The sequence below is a fragment of the Nerophis lumbriciformis genome, linkage group LG13, assembly GCF_033978685.3.
Source record: "Nerophis lumbriciformis linkage group LG13, RoL_Nlum_v2.1, whole genome shotgun sequence".
NCBI classification, from domain to species: Eukaryota; Metazoa; Chordata; class Actinopteri; order Syngnathiformes; family Syngnathidae; genus Nerophis; species Nerophis lumbriciformis.
This window is the reverse complement of record NC_084560.2, coordinates 24,174,507-24,192,920: the sequence shown is the minus strand read 5'-3', so window position 1 is coordinate 24,192,920 and position 18,414 is coordinate 24,174,507. Positions and strand designations below refer to the sequence as shown.

General features: G+C 38.1%; 2 protein-coding genes across 6 annotated transcripts in view; one reads left to right on the top strand and one right to left on the bottom strand.

Annotated features, from left to right (window-relative positions):
* Positions 1 to 2,084, top strand: part of dnajc3a (DnaJ (Hsp40) homolog, subfamily C, member 3a) — a 24,612-nt gene extending 22,528 nt beyond the window's left edge. Inside the window, exon 12 of the mRNA XM_061971452.2 lies at positions 1,642 to 2,084. Coding sequence (XP_061827436.1) covers positions 1,642 to 1,799 — 158 coding nt within the window. The 3' untranslated portion in view covers positions 1,800 to 2,084. The remainder of the gene's footprint in view (positions 1 to 1,641) is intronic.
* A 67-nt stretch (positions 2,085 to 2,151) lies between these two features.
* The window catches only part of uggt2 (UDP-glucose glycoprotein glucosyltransferase 2), a 191,627-nt gene continuing 175,364 nt past the window's right edge, over positions 2,152 to 18,414 (bottom strand). For 4 of the 5 annotated variants that reach the window (XM_061971449.1, XM_061971451.1, XM_061971447.1 and 1 more), the window contains 6 exons: positions 14,616 to 14,798; positions 14,365 to 14,525; positions 10,066 to 10,180; positions 9,883 to 9,999; positions 5,782 to 5,935; positions 2,152 to 3,771 (listed from right to left, as the gene is read on the bottom strand). In XM_061971449.1, the coding sequence (XP_061827433.1) occupies positions 3,749 to 3,771; positions 5,782 to 5,935; positions 9,883 to 9,999; positions 10,066 to 10,180; positions 14,365 to 14,525; positions 14,616 to 14,798 (753 nt within the window). In that variant the 3' untranslated portion in view covers positions 2,152 to 3,748. The remainder of the gene's footprint in view (positions 3,772 to 5,781; positions 5,936 to 9,882; positions 10,000 to 10,065; positions 10,181 to 14,364; positions 14,526 to 14,615; positions 14,799 to 18,414) is intronic. The other variant, XM_061971450.1, reaches the window with a different exon arrangement.

Genomic DNA, 18,414 nt, shown 5'->3' with positions numbered 1-18,414 from the left:
TACAGCGTGGGAAACGTTTTTAATTAGGCAGAAGTTCAAGATAAAGTACATCAACACTAAACATTTCTGGAAAGATCCTGCAGTTTTTCTGTTCAAACATTTTTTGGGCAGGATATGTAATATAAAAGAAATAGAAACATTACCTTTTTTTTTTTTCCTACTGAAAAAAAAAATCAACTTTCATCTTTAAAAAATATTACTTAAATTAATAACTTAAATGATTGAATATGTACACCTTTTTTAAAAACAGTTTCTTGGAAGTTTCCTAACTTTTTTAGTGGCAAAAGGACAAGTTTTTCTTTAAAATGCAACTTTGTTATATAGAAAAATACAGTTTTCTTGAAATATTAAAACTGTTCTAATATTACAACAAATCTTATACTGTATTTAAAAAATAAAAAATACATTTTGTTCTTTGGAAATTACAACCTTTGTCTTAAGTTACCGGAAAACAGTTGAACCTTTTTTAACTTTCTAGGAAAATCCCCCAGCCTTTTTTAGATAAAGTAATTGAAAACAAAAATGTTCTCTAAACCTTTTTTAGAGGAAAAAAACTACATTTCAAACTTGTCCATTAAATTGTCTTTGTGTTTATTTTTACACTTGTATTGAAACACCTATAAAGGAGGACAGGAGTGATGGAGACAAGGTCTGGGCCCATATGGAGTCAATAAGTCAATCGAACAATAAATTAAGTTGAAATACTTTGCCGGCATCGATAAATTGTTATGTTGGTGTGTGTTTGTTTTAATCTCACGCTTCAAACCGGGAGAAAGACGTCTTACTCTGTGCATTGCTACCTGAGTGCCCTTTTTGTAGGAATATTTCAGTTTCAAATTGGATGGGCAATATAACACTGATGAACAAGCAAGACACAAGGCCGTGATTGGCAACATAATAAAAGAAGACAAACCCAACTTAGTTTTTCAAGCTTGGAAACAAATGCACTTTAACATGTTCAATATTTATTTAAAAATGCATTTTTTGCTTAAATGGTAAATAGGTTATACGCTTTTCTACCTCCAAACTACTCAAAGCGCTTTGACACTATTTCCACACGTTTCCATTTTATTTTGTGTGTATTATGTCTGATAACCAAGTTAGTTACCTTCCAATTACAGTACATTGGTAAACATTTCTGCAGTAATGACAAAAGTTTAACCTTTTAAATGATTACATTACATTACATTAGAAACACAAGTTTTTATCAACTATTTCTTCAGAAATAGAAAGCCAAATTTTTTTTTTAAATTAATGATTGCATATTGTTTTGTGGCATTTTGAGACAAGAATAAGTTGACATACGAGAAGTAACGTGTCTTCCTTCACTCATTATTTTTGCAATTTTGTGTCAATTACAAGTCGCAAATTTGGAGAGAAAAAGGCCTGGTACACTGCATACAGGAAGTAGTTTTAGGTATAATTGATAGTACCGTATTTTTCGGACTATAAGTCGCAGTTTTTTTCATAGTTTGGCCGGGCTCCAGTGCGAATTATGTTTTTTTCCTTTTTTATTATGCAGTTTCGGCAGGTGCGACTTATACTCCGAAAAATACGGTACATTTTTCTGTTAGGTTTGTCGTGGAAAAGTGTCTCCTAATGAACACAACAATCATTCGTCCATCCATGTTTGTCCTTCAGAGATGAGGAACAAGTACGACCACGGCGAAGACCCCATGGACCCGGAGAGCCAACAGGGTCATCGCGGCGGCCATCATTTCCACGGAGGCTTCCAAAATTTTCAGGGCTATAACCCGTTCGGATCAGGACCTTTCAACTTTAAATTCAACTTCAACTGAGGACTTCGTCATTTCCTCCACTTAGAGGGCAGACCGCTGTGACCTTAATTAAAGCTATTTTCTTTACATGTGGAATCATCCATTGGGGGGGGACGGACGATTGGTTGCTATGCAAACAAAAAGCTTTTTAAAAAGCACCCGGAGCAAAGAGTTCCTTCCAAAGTATGTATTGTTTTCTCAATGATACACGTCTGTTCAGGAAAAAAAATTTGTATGTTGGTACAACGCTATTTTTATATGAAGGGAATGTGTTGAGCTGTAAATAAAGATATTTATGTGGTTTTACGTGTGCTGCACATGATGCTGACAAGTCAAGGAAGACACTTTTGAAGGAAGTGAAAAATTCCTTTAATTAAGACTCTTGCCGAGAGCAGCAACAAGTTAAAGTTCATTCCTGAGACGCTGATGAAATAAAAACAAGGATTCACCAAAGACGTAAAGATACTGTAATAAGTTAAACATGTACACAACTGTGACGTTCAACAATATTTGATACACAAAGCAGTAATACTTTCCTTTTTTGAAATTAGAGTTAGCTTGAAAAATTTAATAATGAATGATATGGCAAGATTTGTGATGGAGGAAACACGTCCACTTCTTCCATAACCACACAGCTCCCCAACAACCAAAGAATCCTAAATGCTTAAACAATGCTAACTATGAGGAAATTGGGCAAATAGAATAATATTACAGACATGCTTGATGTAATAGATTCTGGTGTAACTAATATAGTACTTTACTGATATTTAAGTAAATAGTCATCAGTACTGTAGTTTCATGTCAGGTTGTTTCATACCTGGACTGGAAAAGTAAACTAAGTTTAACATTTTAGGATCCAATGGGTTTTAAAGTCCTATTTTTACTAGAAAAAAGGCAGAATATGGTTATAATTAGGATACAGGAAAAGGTAATTTTGCGAGAATAAAATTTGAATATTACAAAAAAATAAAATTAAGTATTTTACAAGACTTTTTTTTTAATTTTATGACAATTAAATTGGAATATTACGGGCAAATTGTGGATTCTCAAACCAGTAAAGTCAATATTCAATAAAAATGTATCCTTTTTGAGAAAAGGAACATTGTTATTTTACGGGATTAAATTAATATATAATTGGTGACGTTATTTATAATCTTATAAACATTAAGTAGAACTATTATGAATAAGACTAAGACATTCCGAGAAATGAGTCATGATGACAAAATTATTTAAAAAAGTAGTTATACTTTATTCTGATTTTACAGTTAACATTTTACTACTGTAAGATTAGTTTCTCATTTTATAGGCGTAGAGAAAAATACAAAATTAGAATTTTTATGAGAAAAAAATTGTAATTTAGAATAAAGTCCCAAGGGAAGAGGTAGATAATCTACAAGCTAAAAATGATGTTTCACAAGAACAAAGTCTAAACACTGAAAAATAAAATATTTTTGTAATATATAATTTTTAAAACCTAATAGCTGCTGGTGTCACAGGGATGCATTTATTACAAAAAAAAAAAGGACGTTTTATAGTAATATTCCCCCCTAATACTCCTTGGTAGATAAAGTGTTTGTGGGCGTGGCAAATGAGAAGGTAGTTATTAGCACACAGTACTTGTAACACATTTGAACTTTGTCAGCAGCAAATTGTCTTAAAGGCTTCCCCAGTAGAATAAATAACAACGTTGTTGTGTCAAAGGAAATGGTTGAAAGTGTAAAAATGATGGTGGGTAAACTCACGGAAGAATTTATTGATGACTTCAGGATGGACGGATCCTGCTTGTTCTCCTGGAGATTTGGCAAAAGTTCAGTCACGAGGTTCACTTCATCAAAAATCATAATAAAGGCTTGAAAAATGTTCAAATTAGCATCAATTGATGCTAACAAAAAAAATCCTGTTCTTCTTAATGCTTTCAGTTTGTCTCTTGACAAAAAAAACCTGAGGCATCAGGCGAAGATTCTGATACGCTAAAGTTCATCACGCTTGTGTCCTATGAAGAAAAAACACAAATCCCATGAACAATTTTACACGCAGGAAGAGGACTAACATGTCCCGGTTTACCTGACACATGAAACCTGACGAATTGGGGGGTGGGGGGGGGGTTCACTATCCACTTTGGTACCAAAGTTCTAACTTATAATTAATAAATCACCCCTATACAATATCCTACCCTAATACCCTACTGTGCAATATTACCCTTCGAGTGCAATACATCCAACACTGATTGTTATTTATTACTCTTACTCTTGTCTTGCTCTGTATATTGTACAGTATTTTGTATTTTGTACAGGATTGCTTATTATTTTTATTGGATAGTAGTATGTTTCTTTCAATTCTTTGTTGTATCTTTATTACCTCTTATGTAATTTATTTTTATCCCATATTTGTTGCCACTACCGCACCTTAAGTTGGAGTCCTTAATCTCGTTATATGCAAATATAGTGACAATAAAGTCCATTCTATTCTATTCTATTCTATACCAGATGGCAGTAGAGTGTTGAACATCTTAAAATGTGTTTTGTGACAATTGCAACTTTGATTACAGCGCCAGTTGTTATGTAGAATGGCGCTTTCCATCATTTTCAGCAGACTGGCCCTCTTCCACTCACCCAAGGTCCACCCAGGAACAAGGCCGTATGAATCCCTTCCCTACTGTACGTTCATCAAATCTACAAAACCCAAAACCAGTGAAGTTGGCACGTTGTGTAAATGGTAAACAAAAACAGAATAAAATGATTTGCAAATCCTTTTCAACTGGTGGCCAAATACTTTTGGCAATATAGTGTAGATTGCGAAAACACTGGATAATAAACAAAAAGTTAAATATTCACAAAAAATACGTCCTATTTTCATTGGAAAAAAAAAATCCTTAACTGTGAATTCAAATCCAAGTTTTACAAAAAAATAAATGTCTAATTCCACAATAATTAAGTTGGAATATTATGGACAAAATATGGCTTTTTACACAAATAAATTCTAAATATTCAAAATATTTGTTTAATTTTTTCTCCCCCATAAATGTATAAATCATGGATGAAGTTGTAATCTTGACCAGAATATAAAACAACTCTGAATATAAGACTATAACTAACTATATTTTTTACAACTTGCTTTTGTTAAAAACATTCATCATATTTATTTATCGCAATAAAAATGCTATAATCGTTCCTTTGAATTAGCATCAAAACGCCACCTCGTCTGGTTGCTAAAACCTTTAAGACTCTTTGTTGTTTTTTTCCTAGCGGCTGCATATTTCCGGTTCACCGGTGTGTGTGAGTGACAGGAAGAAAAGCTCCGACCTCAAATAGGGGATGAGCTGTATTTTTCAGATCTTTGTCTCAGGAGAAAGCCCTTCACTGCAAAAACTGAAATCTAACTAAGATTAAATATCTCAAATAAGGGTGATATTTGCTTATTTTCTGTCTGATAAGATAATTGTTCTCACTAAGCAGATTTTATGTTAGAGTGTTTTACTTGTTTTAAGTGTTTTGGCCCTAAATGATCTCAGTAAGATATTACAGCTTGTTGCTGAGATTTTATGACCTATATTGAGTAAAACATGCTTGAAACTAGAATATCAACTGATGCAAAGCTGTGTCATTAACACTCACAAGTATAAAACTACTTTATTAAAGTAATAATTTCTTACTTCAAGCATGAAAAAAAAAATCATGATGCCAAGCGCATATCATTATGTCAAGATAATGGAACTTAATTTAAGAATATTTTTCAACATATTGAGCAAAAAGGTCTTTTTCTACCAAGAACAGTGCACTTGTTATTAGTGAGAATATACTTATTTTAAGGTATTTTTGGGTTCATTGAGGTTAGCTAATTTTACTTGTTTTGGAAAGTCTTGACAAGCCAAATTTTCTTGTTCTATTGGGAGATAATTTTGCTTAGTTCAAATAAAATACCCCTAATTTTTGTGTTATTTTTTCTTGTTTTTGAACACTGACTTTTTGCAGTGTTCTTATATTCAAGTGAAAACAGAGTGTACCTTTACTTTGTTGCGATGGCGTCGCCCCCTTTGTCGTGGTGTCTTCCTGGATTGTCTTCAGCAGATGTTTGATCTCGTTGTCGTAGCCGAGCCACTCGGGCACAATCCTCGCCGCCGCCGTCAGTTTGGGCTCTTTGGTCTTGGGGTTATTGCACTGCAGCAGAAACATGCCTTTTTTTTATCCCTTCTTCCGCCACCGTCTGCCATTTGGCCTTGATTTGATTTCCCAGTCTTTTTTCTTGCTCTAAAAGGACGTTAGCTGATGAATTAGCGAGTGTGCTCACATTGCAGCTGACTGCTGCTCTGATGCCGACGTCTCACATTAGATTAGCGAGGACTACGCACTTGTTTCCAGAGACTTTAATGGTAGCACTCTTCTCCCGCAGTCAATGCAGGGCTCTTAAAAAGCCGTAAAATGTGCATGTAACTTAAATCTTCAACGCCCCGGAAGTCATAAAAATTGGAATTGAGTCATTTGAGTAAAATTTTGCGGGGTAAGAAATCTCAAACGTCACACAAAAATGATATATTCCCCAGCAGGCACAAGACATTGATACAACGCTGATTATACAACATGTCCTTTAAAACTGACTTTGAAACAACAGTTCAAAATAGTTGTATTTGTAAATTGAAACAATGTTGGATCCACGTTGTTGGTTGGGAAATGACCAAATTTCAATGGTCAAATCAACATCACAACCTAACATTGAATAAACGTCGTCAAAAAGCATGTGGTTTCAACGTTGTATTTGTGTGGTAGAATTTTGGTTGGGAAAAGACTAAAATTCAATGGTCAAATCAACGTCAGAACCCACAACTGATTACACATGGTCAAAAAGAATGTTGTTTCAACGTTGTATTTGTGTTAAGTAGAATTTTGTTTGGGAAATGACGAAATTTCAATGGTCAAATCAACATCACAACCTCACATTGAATGAATGTCGTGAAAAAGCATGTTGTTTCAACATTGTATTAGTGCTGTAGAATTTTGGTTGGGAAATGACTAAAATTCAATGGTCAAATCAACGTAAGAACCCACAACTGATTACACGTCGTCAAAAAGCACGTTGTTTCAATGTTGTATTTGTGTTGTAGAATTTTGGTTGGGAAATGACTAAAATTCAATGGTCAAATCAACATCTCAACCTAACATTGAATAAATGTCATCAAAAAGCATGTTGTTTCAATGTTGTATTTGTGTTGTAGAATTTTGGTTGGAAGGTGACGAAATTTCAATGGCAAAATCAACATCACAACTCAACATTGAATAAATGTTGTCAAAAAACATGTTTCAACATTGTATTTGTGTTGTGGAATTTTGGTTGGGAATTGACTAAAATTCAGTGGTCAAATCAACGTCAGAACCCACAACTGATTACACGTCGTCAAAAAGCATGTTGTTTTAACGTTGTATTTGTGTTGTAGAATTTTGGATGGGAAATGCCGAAATTTCAATGGCAAAATCAACATCACAACTTAACATTGAATAAACGTCATCAAAAAGCATGTTGTTTCAACGTTGTATTTGTGTGGTAGAATTTTGGTTGGGAAATGATTACAATTCAATGTTCAAATCAACATCACAACTTAACATTGAATAAATGTCACCAAAAAGCATGTTGTTTCAACGTTATATTTGTGTTGTAGAATTTTGGTTGGGAAATGACTAAAATTCAATGGTCAAATCAACGTCAGAACCCACAACTGATTACACTTGGTCAAAAAGAATGTTGTTTCAACGTTGTGTTTGTGTTAAGTAGAATTGTGGTTGGGAAATGACGAAATTTCAATGGTCAAATCAACATCACAACTTAACATTGAATAAACGTTGTCAAAAAGCATGTTGTTTCAACGTTATATTTGTGTTGTACAATTTTGGTTCAGAAATGACCAAAATTCAATGGTCAAATCAACGTCAGAACCCAACATTGAATAAACGTTGTCAAAAGCATGTGGTTTCAACGTTGTATTTGTGTTGTAGAATTTTGGTTGGGAAATGCCGAAATTTCAATGGCAAAATCAACATCGCAACTTAACATTCAATAAACGTTGTCAAAAAGCATGCTGTTTCAACGTTGTATACTTGTAGAATTTTGGTTGGGAAATGACTAAAATTCAATGGTCAAATCAACGTCAGAACCCACAACTGATTACACGTCGTCAAAAAGCAGGTTGTTTCAACGTTGTATTTGTGTTGTAGAATTTTGGTTGGGAAATGACGAAATTTCAATGGTCAAATCAACATCACAACTTAACATTGAATAAACGTTGTCAAAAAGCATGTTGTTTAAACGTTATATTTGTGTTGTACAATTTTGGTTCAGAAACGACCAAAATTCAATGGTCAAATCAACGTCAGAACCCGACATTGAATAAACGTTGTCAAAAGCATGTGGTTTCAACGTTATATTTGTGTTGTAGAATTTTGGTTGGGAAATGACTAAAATTCAATGGTCAAATCAACGTCAGAACCCACAACTGATTACACTTGGTCAAAAAGAATGTTGTTTCAACGTTGTGTTTGTGTTAAGTAGAATTGTGGTTGGGAAATGACGAAATTTCAATGGCAAAATCAACATCACAACTTAACATTGAATAAACGTTGTCAAAAAGCATGTTGTTTCAACGTTATATTTGTGTTTTACAATTTTGGTTCAGAAACGACCAAAATTCAATGGTCAAATCAACGTCAGAACCCAACATTGAATAAATGTTGTCAAAAGCATGTTGTTTCAACGTTGTATTTGTGCTGTAGAATTTGGGTTGGGAAATGACGAAATTTCAATGGCAAAATCACCATCACAACTTAACATTTATTAAACGTTGTCAAAAAGCATGTTGTTTCAACGTTGTATATGTGTTGTAGAATTTTGGTTGGGAAATGACTAAAATTCAATGGTCAAATCAACGTCAGAACCCACAACTGATTACACGTCGTCAAAAAGCATGTTGTTTCAAAGTTGTATTTGTGTGGTAGAATTTTGGTTGGGAAATGATTAAAATTCAATGTTCAAATCAACATCACAACTTAACATTGAATAAATGTCACCAAAAAGCATGTTGTTTCAACGTTATATTTTGTGTTGTAGAATTTTGGTTGGGAAATGACGAAATTTCAATGGTCAAATCAACATCACAACTTAACATTGAATAAACGTTGTCAAAAGCATGTTGTTTCAACGTTGTATATGTGTTGTAGAATTTTGGTTGGGAAAGGACTCAAACTCAATGGTCAAATCACGTCGTCAAAAAGCATGTTGTTCCAACGTTGTATTTGTGTGGTAGAATTTTGGTTGGGAAATGATTAAAATTCAATGTTCAAATCAACATCACAACTTAACATTGAATAAATGTCACCAAAAAGCATGTTGTTTAGTCATTATATTTGTGTTGTAGAATTTTGGTTGGGAAATGACTAAAATTCAATGGTCAAATCAACGTCAGAACCCACAACTGATTACACTTGGTCAAAAAGAATGTTGTTTCAACGTTGTGTTTGTGTTAAGTAGAATTGTGGTTGGGAAATGACGAAAATTCAATGGCAAAATCAACATCACAACTTAACATTGAATAAACGTTGTCAAAAAGCATGTTGTTTCAACGTTATATTTGTGTTGTACAATTTTGGTTCAGAAACGACCAAAATTCAATGGTCAAATCAACGTCAGAACCCAACATTGAATAAACGTTGTCAAAAGCATGTTGTTTCAACATTGTATTTGTGTTGTAGAATTTCGGTTGGGAAATTACGAAATTTCAATGGTGTAATCAACATCACAACCCAACATTGAATAAACGTTGTCAAAAAGCATGTTGTTTCAATGTTGTATTTGTGCTGTATAATTTTGGTTGGGAAATTACTAAAATTCAATGGTCAAATCAACGTCAGAACCCACAACTGATTAAACGTTGTCAAAAAGCATGTTGTTTCAACGTTGAGTTGCTCAACGTCAGGGCCTAATTCAACAAGTTCTCAACGTTTTAATGTCTTGTGCCTGCTGGGTAGTTTAGTAACGTGTCAAATTTACGAATGGCGGTCCAAAATTCCGCCACAAATAAATGGATGTATGAGAAACATCATATTTGGTGTCAAGTGTTTACCAGGTCGATGGTTTTTGCCGAGACTTTGGAGGCGTCGTCACACCACGTCTCGCACCACAGCCACTCCTGAGGAAGAGACTTGATGGCCACCTGGTGGATCATGTTGTTGGGCAGGTCCTAAAAACGGCATCACACAAGAAACACTTTTATATACATGTCCGATGGCTGGATCTGGTCATGTACCTGGTCCAGGTTTGACAGACTGTTGGGGTCCTGGCTCAGCGCTTGGTACTGGCCTCGCAGTCTGTCCCCCGCCGCGATCTTGCGGAACTTCTTCAGGTCGACCACGTACAGCGCGCTGCAAGCGGAGATTGGAAGCAAGAGAGGACAGTAGGCAGGTGTGAGAAATCTCCGGAAAGGTAATAATGAAAAAAAAGCAATTCATAAAAAGAATAAGATGACTCTGGGAGGTGATTCATAAAAAAGCAACACATGGACATATTCAGTAGCCACTATAGCATGTTCATAAAAAAGGGAAGTTATAGATGCTCACAATTAGATGTAAATTAGCCACATAGTCGCTGCCTTATGTTTGGTCTGCTCACTCAGTAGAAGATCAGATGACAACATGAAAATAATAATCCAATCATTTAATTCACATTTTTTTTCCTGTTTCATTTATTATGTTTATGTTTTATTTATTTATTATTTACTTAATATTTTTGATTTTATATTTCCATTTGTTTTCTTTCACATTTATTTTTTACGTTACTCGCTTACTATTCTTAAATTGTATATTTCCAACTATTTTACTTTCCCTTTCTCTCCCCTTCACTACACTGTAACTTTACCCTTTCTTTTATTGAAGCATATTGTTTAAAAAAAAAAAGTTTTTTTTTAATACTTTTTAATCATCTGTTTTTATTTGTCTTGTTGCTTTATATGTTTATGTGAAGCCCTTTGAATGACCTTGTGTGGGAATGTGCTATACAAAAAAACTTGACTTGCCTCTTCTTTTGTATTCTAACTTTCTTCACTTTTTATTGATAACATCAGATGCATATTCATTTAGCAATGTGTGAACTTTTTGCTATAGCATTAAAATACATATTATAGTATTATTTCATTATACAAGAAGAATAAGAATATTACTATTCATTATTATTAATAAATGTAATGTATTTAACATTTTTAATGTTGTCTAATGTATAACACTATTAGCAATAATAATTATTTATTAACACTAATAATAATAGCATCACTAATAATAGTATTAGTTATATTATTATTATAAAACTGATTATTGATCATAGCTGTTATTAATTATTAAATTAATACTCAAATATAGCGTTCCATCCATCCATCCATCTTCTTCCGCTTATCCGAGGTCGGGTCGCGGGGGCAGCAGCTTAAGCAGGGAAGCCCAGACTTCCCTCTCCCCAGTCACTTCGTCCAGCTCCTCCCGGGGGATCCCGAGGCGTTCCCAGGCCAGCCGGGAGAGATAGTCTTCCCAGCGTGTCCTGGGTCTTCCCCGTGGCCTCCTACCGGTCGGACGTGCCCGAAACACCTTCCTAGGGAGGCGTTCGGGTGGCATCCTGACCAGATGCCCGAACCACCTCATCTGGCTCCTCTCGATGTGGAGGAGCAGCGGCTTTACTTTGAGCTCCCCCCGAATGACAGAGCTTCTCACCCTATCTCTAAGGGAGAGCCCCGCCACTCGGCGGAGGAAACTCATTTCGGCCGCTTGTACCCGTGATCTTGTCCTTTCGGTCATGACCCAAAGCTCATGACCATAGGTGAGGATGGGAACGTAGATCGACCGGTAAATCGAGAGCTTTGCCTTCTGGCTCAGCTCCTTCTTCACCACAACGGATCGACACAGCGTCCGCATTACTGAAGACGCCGCACCGATCCGCCTGTCGATCTCACGATCCACTCTTCCCCCACTCGTGAACAAGACTCCGAGGTACTTGAACTCCTTCACTTGGGGCAAGATCTCCTCCCCAACCCGGAGATGGCACTCCACCCTTTTCCGGGAGAGAACCATGGACTTGGACTTGGAGGTGCTGATTCCCATCCCAGTCGCTTCACACTCGGCTGCGAACCGATCCAGTGAGAGCTGAAGATCTTGGCCGGAGGAAGCCATCAGGACCACATCATCTGCAAATAGCAGTGACCTAATCCTGCAGCCACCAAACCAGATCCCCTCAACGCCCTGACTGCGCCTAGAAATTCTGTCCATAAAGGTTATGAACAGAATCGGTGACAAAGGGCAGCCTTGGCGGAGTCCAACCCTCACTGGAAACGTGTCCGACTTACTGCCGGCAATGCGGACCAAACTCTGACACTGATTATACAGGGAGCGAACTGCCACAATAAGACAGTCCGTTACCCCATACTCTCTGAGCACTCCCCACAGGACTTCCCGGGGTACACGGTCGAATGCCTTCTCCAAGTCCACAAAGCACATGTAGACTGGTTGGGCAAACTCCCATGCACCCTCAAGGACCCTGCCGAGAGTATAGAGCTGGTCCACAGTTCCACGACCAGGACGAAAACCACACTGTTCCTCCTGAATCCGAGGTTTGACTATAAGGCGTAGCCTCCTCTCCAGTACACCTGAATAGACCTTACCGGGAAGGCTGAGGAGTGTGATCCCACGATAGTTGGAACACACCCTCCAGTTCCCCTTCTTAAAGAGAGGAACCACCACCCCGGTCTGCCAATCCAGAGGTACCGCCCCCGATGTCGACGCGATGTTGCAGAGTCTTGTCAACCAAGACAGCCCCACAACATCCAGAGCCTTAAGGAACTCCGGGCGGATCTCATCCACCCCCGGGGCCTTGCCACCGAGGAGCTTTTTAACTACCTCAGCAACCTCAGCCCCAGAAATAGGAGAGCCCATCACAGATTCCCCAGGCCCTGCTTCCTCATAGGAAGACGTGCTGGTAGGATTGAGGAGGTCTCCGAAGTATTCCCTCCACCGATCCACAACATCCGCAGTCGAGGTCAGCAGAGCACCATCCCCACTATACACGGTGTTGACACTGCACCGCTTCCCCTTCCTGAGGCGGCGGAAGGTGGTCCAGAATTGCTTCGAAGCCGTCCGGAAGTCTTTTTCCATGGCCTCCCCGAACTCCTCCCATGTCCGAGTTTTTGCCTCCGCGACCGCTGAAGCCGCACACCGCTTGGCCTGTCGGTACCTGTCTGCTGCCTCAAGAGTCCCATGAGCCAAAATAACCCGATAGGACTCCTTCTTCAGCCTGACGGCATCCCTCACCGCTGGCGTCCACCAACGGGTTCTAGGATTACCGCCACGACAGGCACCAACTACCTTGCGGCCACAGCTCCAATCGGCCGCCTCGACAATAGAGGTACGGAACATTGTCCACTCGGACTCAATGTCCAGCACCTCCCTCGTGACATGTTCAAAGTTCTTCGGGAGGTGGGAATTGAAACTCTCTCTGACAGGAGACTCTGCCAGGCGTTCCCAGCAAACCCTCACAATGCGTTTGGGCCTGCCAGGTCTGTCCGGCATCCTCCCCCACCATCGCAGCCAACTCACCACCAGGTGGTGATCGGTAGAAAGCTCCGCCCCTCTCTTCACCCGAGTGTCCAAAACATGAGGCCGCAAATCCGATGACACAACTACAAAGTCGATCATGGAACTGCGGCCTAGGGTGTCCTGGTGCCAAGTGCACATATGGACACCCTTATGTTTGAACATGGTGTTTGTTATTGACAATCTGTGACGAGCACAAAAGTCCAATAACAGAACACCACTCGGGTTCAGATCCGGGCGGCCATTCTTCCCTCAAATATAGCGTTTAAATATATAATTAAACAATTATGTAACAATAATCATAATAATATCTCTACTGGTTATCAATGACAATCATATATGGTTATGATGATAATTATTATCATCATTATTTATAATAGCATCACTACTGGTAATAATAATACTATTATGAATACAAATCATTAATAGTATTATTAATAATATATAATAATTATAAATATGAATAATTATACACATGTAATATTATATAACTAATAATAGTATCAATTATATTATTATTAATTAATCAATTAATTCCTCTCCAACAATGTCAATAACAACCTTTATTATTGTGAACTTTTTGCTATGGCATTAAAACAAAATATTAGTTATCTATATAAAATAATTACAAATAATCATTAATATTTACTATCATTAAATTATTAACTATTAATACTAATAATAAACTCATGATCAAATTTGAATTAGTATTTTTTTATGTATTGGACTTTATTTATTGGACAGAGTTTTGGATACAGATCTTGTATTGGAGAACGACATTAGATTGTACTGGTGTTCCTAATGATTTGGCTACAGAAATATATATTCTCCTACTCGAGTCTGATGCGCAACCTTTCAAAATAAAAACTAATCTATTTTGATGGTTTTAAGTGTAACTTTTTCCTTTAACTCCCATGTTAGATTGATAAGTTATGACATCTTTGTGAAAGAAGCATAACATGTTTATGAGAGAAGTGTACCTGATGTGGTACTTCCTGTGTCCCAAATGTGATGCCCAGTAGCCGCTTTTCCAGAATCGATAGCCGTCCATCTCTTTGCGGCTGTCACAAAAAGGTGTGTATCCGTACGGCGCGCCCTCCAGGTCCAGATCTCGCAGATCCTTCAGATCAGCCCGTACTATCTGAGAGGAATGAAGGCAGGAACTGATGGAAATCTGGTGGCGCCACAAAAACAGACACAGGTGCGCACCAACGCCACCATCCACACATACCTGGTCGGCGTCCACAAAGATGATCTTGTCCACAGCCAAGGGGAAGAGAACGTCCAGGAAGAGGATCTTGTAGCCCCAAATGATGCGCTGCTTCTCGGTCTGCTGGTGGAGCCAACGTGGCCACTTGTACTGCACAAGTTCATACTTAAAACCGTATGACTGCGCCATGTAGGGGATGGTTTCCTTTGCGTAAGAAAATGAAATATATACATTCAGTAGGTGCAACTCTTAGGGGAATATTTTCTAACTCGGGACAGAGTGAACTGCACAGGAAGTCTCACTTCATGTGCAATACATTATGTTCAAGGACATACAGTAACAATGACTGCACCTTGTGTGTTTTCTATCTTTCCAAATACACACACATTGTGTCTCATTCAGGTTCCTGAAGAAAAGGCACCAGGAATGAGGCGAAGGGAGAGCGGACAGATACACTATATTGCCAAAAGTATTTGGCCACCCATCCAAATGATCAGAATCAGGTGTCCTAATCACTTGGTCCGGCCACAGGTGTATAAAATCAAGCACTCAGGCATGGAGACTGTTTCTACAAACATTTGTGAAAGAATGGGCCGCTCTCAGTGATTTCCAGCGTGGAACTGTCATAGGATGCCACCTGTGCAAAAAATCCAGTCGTGAAATTTCCTTGCTCCTAAATATTCCAAAGTCAACTGTCGGCTTTATTATAAGAAAATGGAAGAGGTTGGGAACAACAGCAACTCAGCCACGAAGTGGTAGACCACGTAAACTGACAGGGAGGGGTCAGCGGATGCTGAAGCGCATAGTGCAAAGAGGTCGGCGACGTTCTGCACAGTCAGTTGCTACAGAGCTCCAAACTTCATGTGACCTTCCAATTAGCCCACGTACAGTACGCAGAGAGCTTCATGGAATGGGTTTCCATGGGCAAGCAGCTGCATCTAAGCCATACATCACCAAGTCCAATGCAAAGCGTGGGATGCAGTGGTGTAAAGCACGTCGCCACTGGACTCTAGAGCAGTGGAGACGCCTTCTCTGGAATGATGAATCACGCTTTTCCATCTGGCAATCTGATGGTCGAGTCTGGGTTTGGAGGTTGCCAGGAAAACGCTACATTTCGGCCTGCATTGTGCCAAATGTGAAATTTGGTGGAGGAGGAACTATAGTGTGGGGTTGTTTTTCAGGAGTTGGGCTTGGCCCCATAGTTCCAGTGAAAGGAACTTTGAATGCTCCAGGATACCAAAACATTTTGGACAATTCCATGCTCCCAACCTTGTGGGAACAGTTTGGAGCGGGCCCCTTCCTCTTCCAACATGACTGTGCACCAGTGCACAAAGCAAGGTCCATAAAGACATGGATGACAGAGTCTGGTGTGGATGAACTTGACTGGCCTGCACAGAGTCCTGACCTAAACCCGTTAGAACACCTTTGGGATGAATTAGAACGGAGACTGAGAGCCGGGCCTTCTCGACCAACATCAGTCTGTGACTTCACCAATGCGCTTTTGGAAGAATGGTGGAAAATTCCTATAAACACACTCTGCAACCTTGTGGACAGCCTTCCCAGAAGAGTTGAAGCTGTAATAGCTTCAAAAGATGGAGCAACATCATATTGAACCCTATGGGTTAGGAATGGGATGACACTTCAAGTTCTTATGTGAGTCAAGGCAGGTGGCCAAATACTTTTGGCAATATAGTGTATGTGTGTGTTGGACACACTACCTCTTGAAGCTCATCGAGAGAATGCCAAGTGTGCAAAGTGGTAATCAGAGCAAAGGGTGGCTATTTTGAAGAAACTGAAATATAAAACATGTTTTCAGTTATTTCACCTTCTTTGTTAAGTACATAACTCCACATGTGTTCATTCATAGTGTTGATGCCTTCAGTGACAATCATGAAAATAAAGAACACGCATTGAATGAGAAGGTGTCTCGAAACTTTTGGCCTGTACTGTATACTTACAGAAATTTAACTTGATGATAACTTAAAGTAGTCTCTGTACAGCTTGTATTGCAGTATAGACCTATTCTCCAATGAAATTGAGTAAACACACAGCTATTATTGTGTAAATAGTGGCAACACAAAAGAGCAGCTAGTTAATTGTGTCTTGATTCTACAGTCAAGTATGTCGGTGGTAGCATGAGTGCTGCCGGTGTTCTGTCGATGTCTGCTACCCAACGCTCCTGAGATGCGCACAACTGCAAACATTTCAAATTTTTGCCTCAAACAGAATACTCATTGAAACAGCGGCCTCGTGTACAAGTATGCAGTGATTTTAAAATGTGTTTTTTCCGGTGCGCCTTATATATGGACCAATATTGACATTAACGTTTGAGCAACGTTGAGTTATTGATATATTGTTATTGCTCTGCACCATTTCGAGTGTTACTATATTGTGATTGCACTAACGTTTGATTTACCGTAACAGTATCACTGTTTTTTACGTGTTTATTGAATCAGGGAAAAGTTCCCCTCCACTATGTGATATAAATGTTGCACTACATGTTATACCTTGCTGTTGTTAAAAGATAAACAAAACACCATGTCACTGACTTTACCTCGGGGAAAATAATAAAACAGCTCTTTATTCATTTTGGGAGTGAACAGTTGTCAGAACGCTGGTTTGTAATCTATTAATGAAGTTTGACTGACCTATCTGACTGTTTTGTTGACATTCCCTTTAGCGCAGCTCCATCTATAATCCGGTGCGCCTCTTATATGAACAAAGTTTTGAAATATGCCATTCATTCAAAGTTTTGAAATATGCCATTCATTGAAGGTGCGCCTTATAATCCGGTGCGCCTTATAGTGCGGAAAATACGGTACACCAAAAAATCTGCAGTTGTTGATTTGCGGTAAAAAAAACTAACAAACTGGCCAAAATGGTGCCAAAATGTTACTGTAAAATTGCAGTTTTTTTTATTTACAGTAAAAAAAAAACAAATGTAAATTTTACAGTAAAAAATCTGGCAACTGAGCTGCCTTTTTTTTTTTTTTACATAAAAACAGCAGTACTGTTTTTTCATTTACAGTAATATACATTTAATTTCGAGGTGAAATTATTCCAACTTACCATATTTTTTTATACATTTTAGTTTTTAAAAAATCTACTAATAAAATTCGTAAAAAATTGTGTAATAATAGTATTCACTGTTAGAAGCGGCCCTCTGGGGCCAAACATAACTGCGATGTGGCCCTCAGTGAAAATGACTTTGACACCTCTGCTCTAGATGGTTTTGTACTTCCAAACTTTTGGAAGTTGTTCATTATTAAAGCTGCGATGCGATGCGATTAATAGTCTGAATGAGAAGAAAGCCAACCAATTTTTTTTTTTTTAAGATCAGTAAGCCAGTTTGTTCAGTTATTAAAACAATATGTCCACTGATGTCGTTCCTATCAGTTTTCAACACACAGTAGTTCAACCCCTGTTAATAAAACAAGATCTGGACTTTTTTTGTCTTCGCTAAAATCAGGCCTATTTCAAAGCTGCCTTTCCTTTCACGGATCTTGGAGATAAAAGTTTCTACCCAGTTAACTTCTTTTTTTTAAGATGCCCGTGACTTGTAGGCGCTTTTTCAAAGCCCTCCATAGTGCTGAGTTGTTAAGGGTTTCTAATGACATTCTCCTAGCAACTGATTCAACTGATGGTGTATTTTGGTCTTGCTTGATCTAACAGCAGCCCTTGACACAGTGGACCACAATGTTTTAGTGTGTCTTCTCCGACACTAAGTAGGCATATTTGGCATTGCTTTAAAAATGTTCAAGTCCTATTTAGCAAACGAAACATTCTGTGTAAATGTTTCTGGTAATGAATCCTCTGTTGC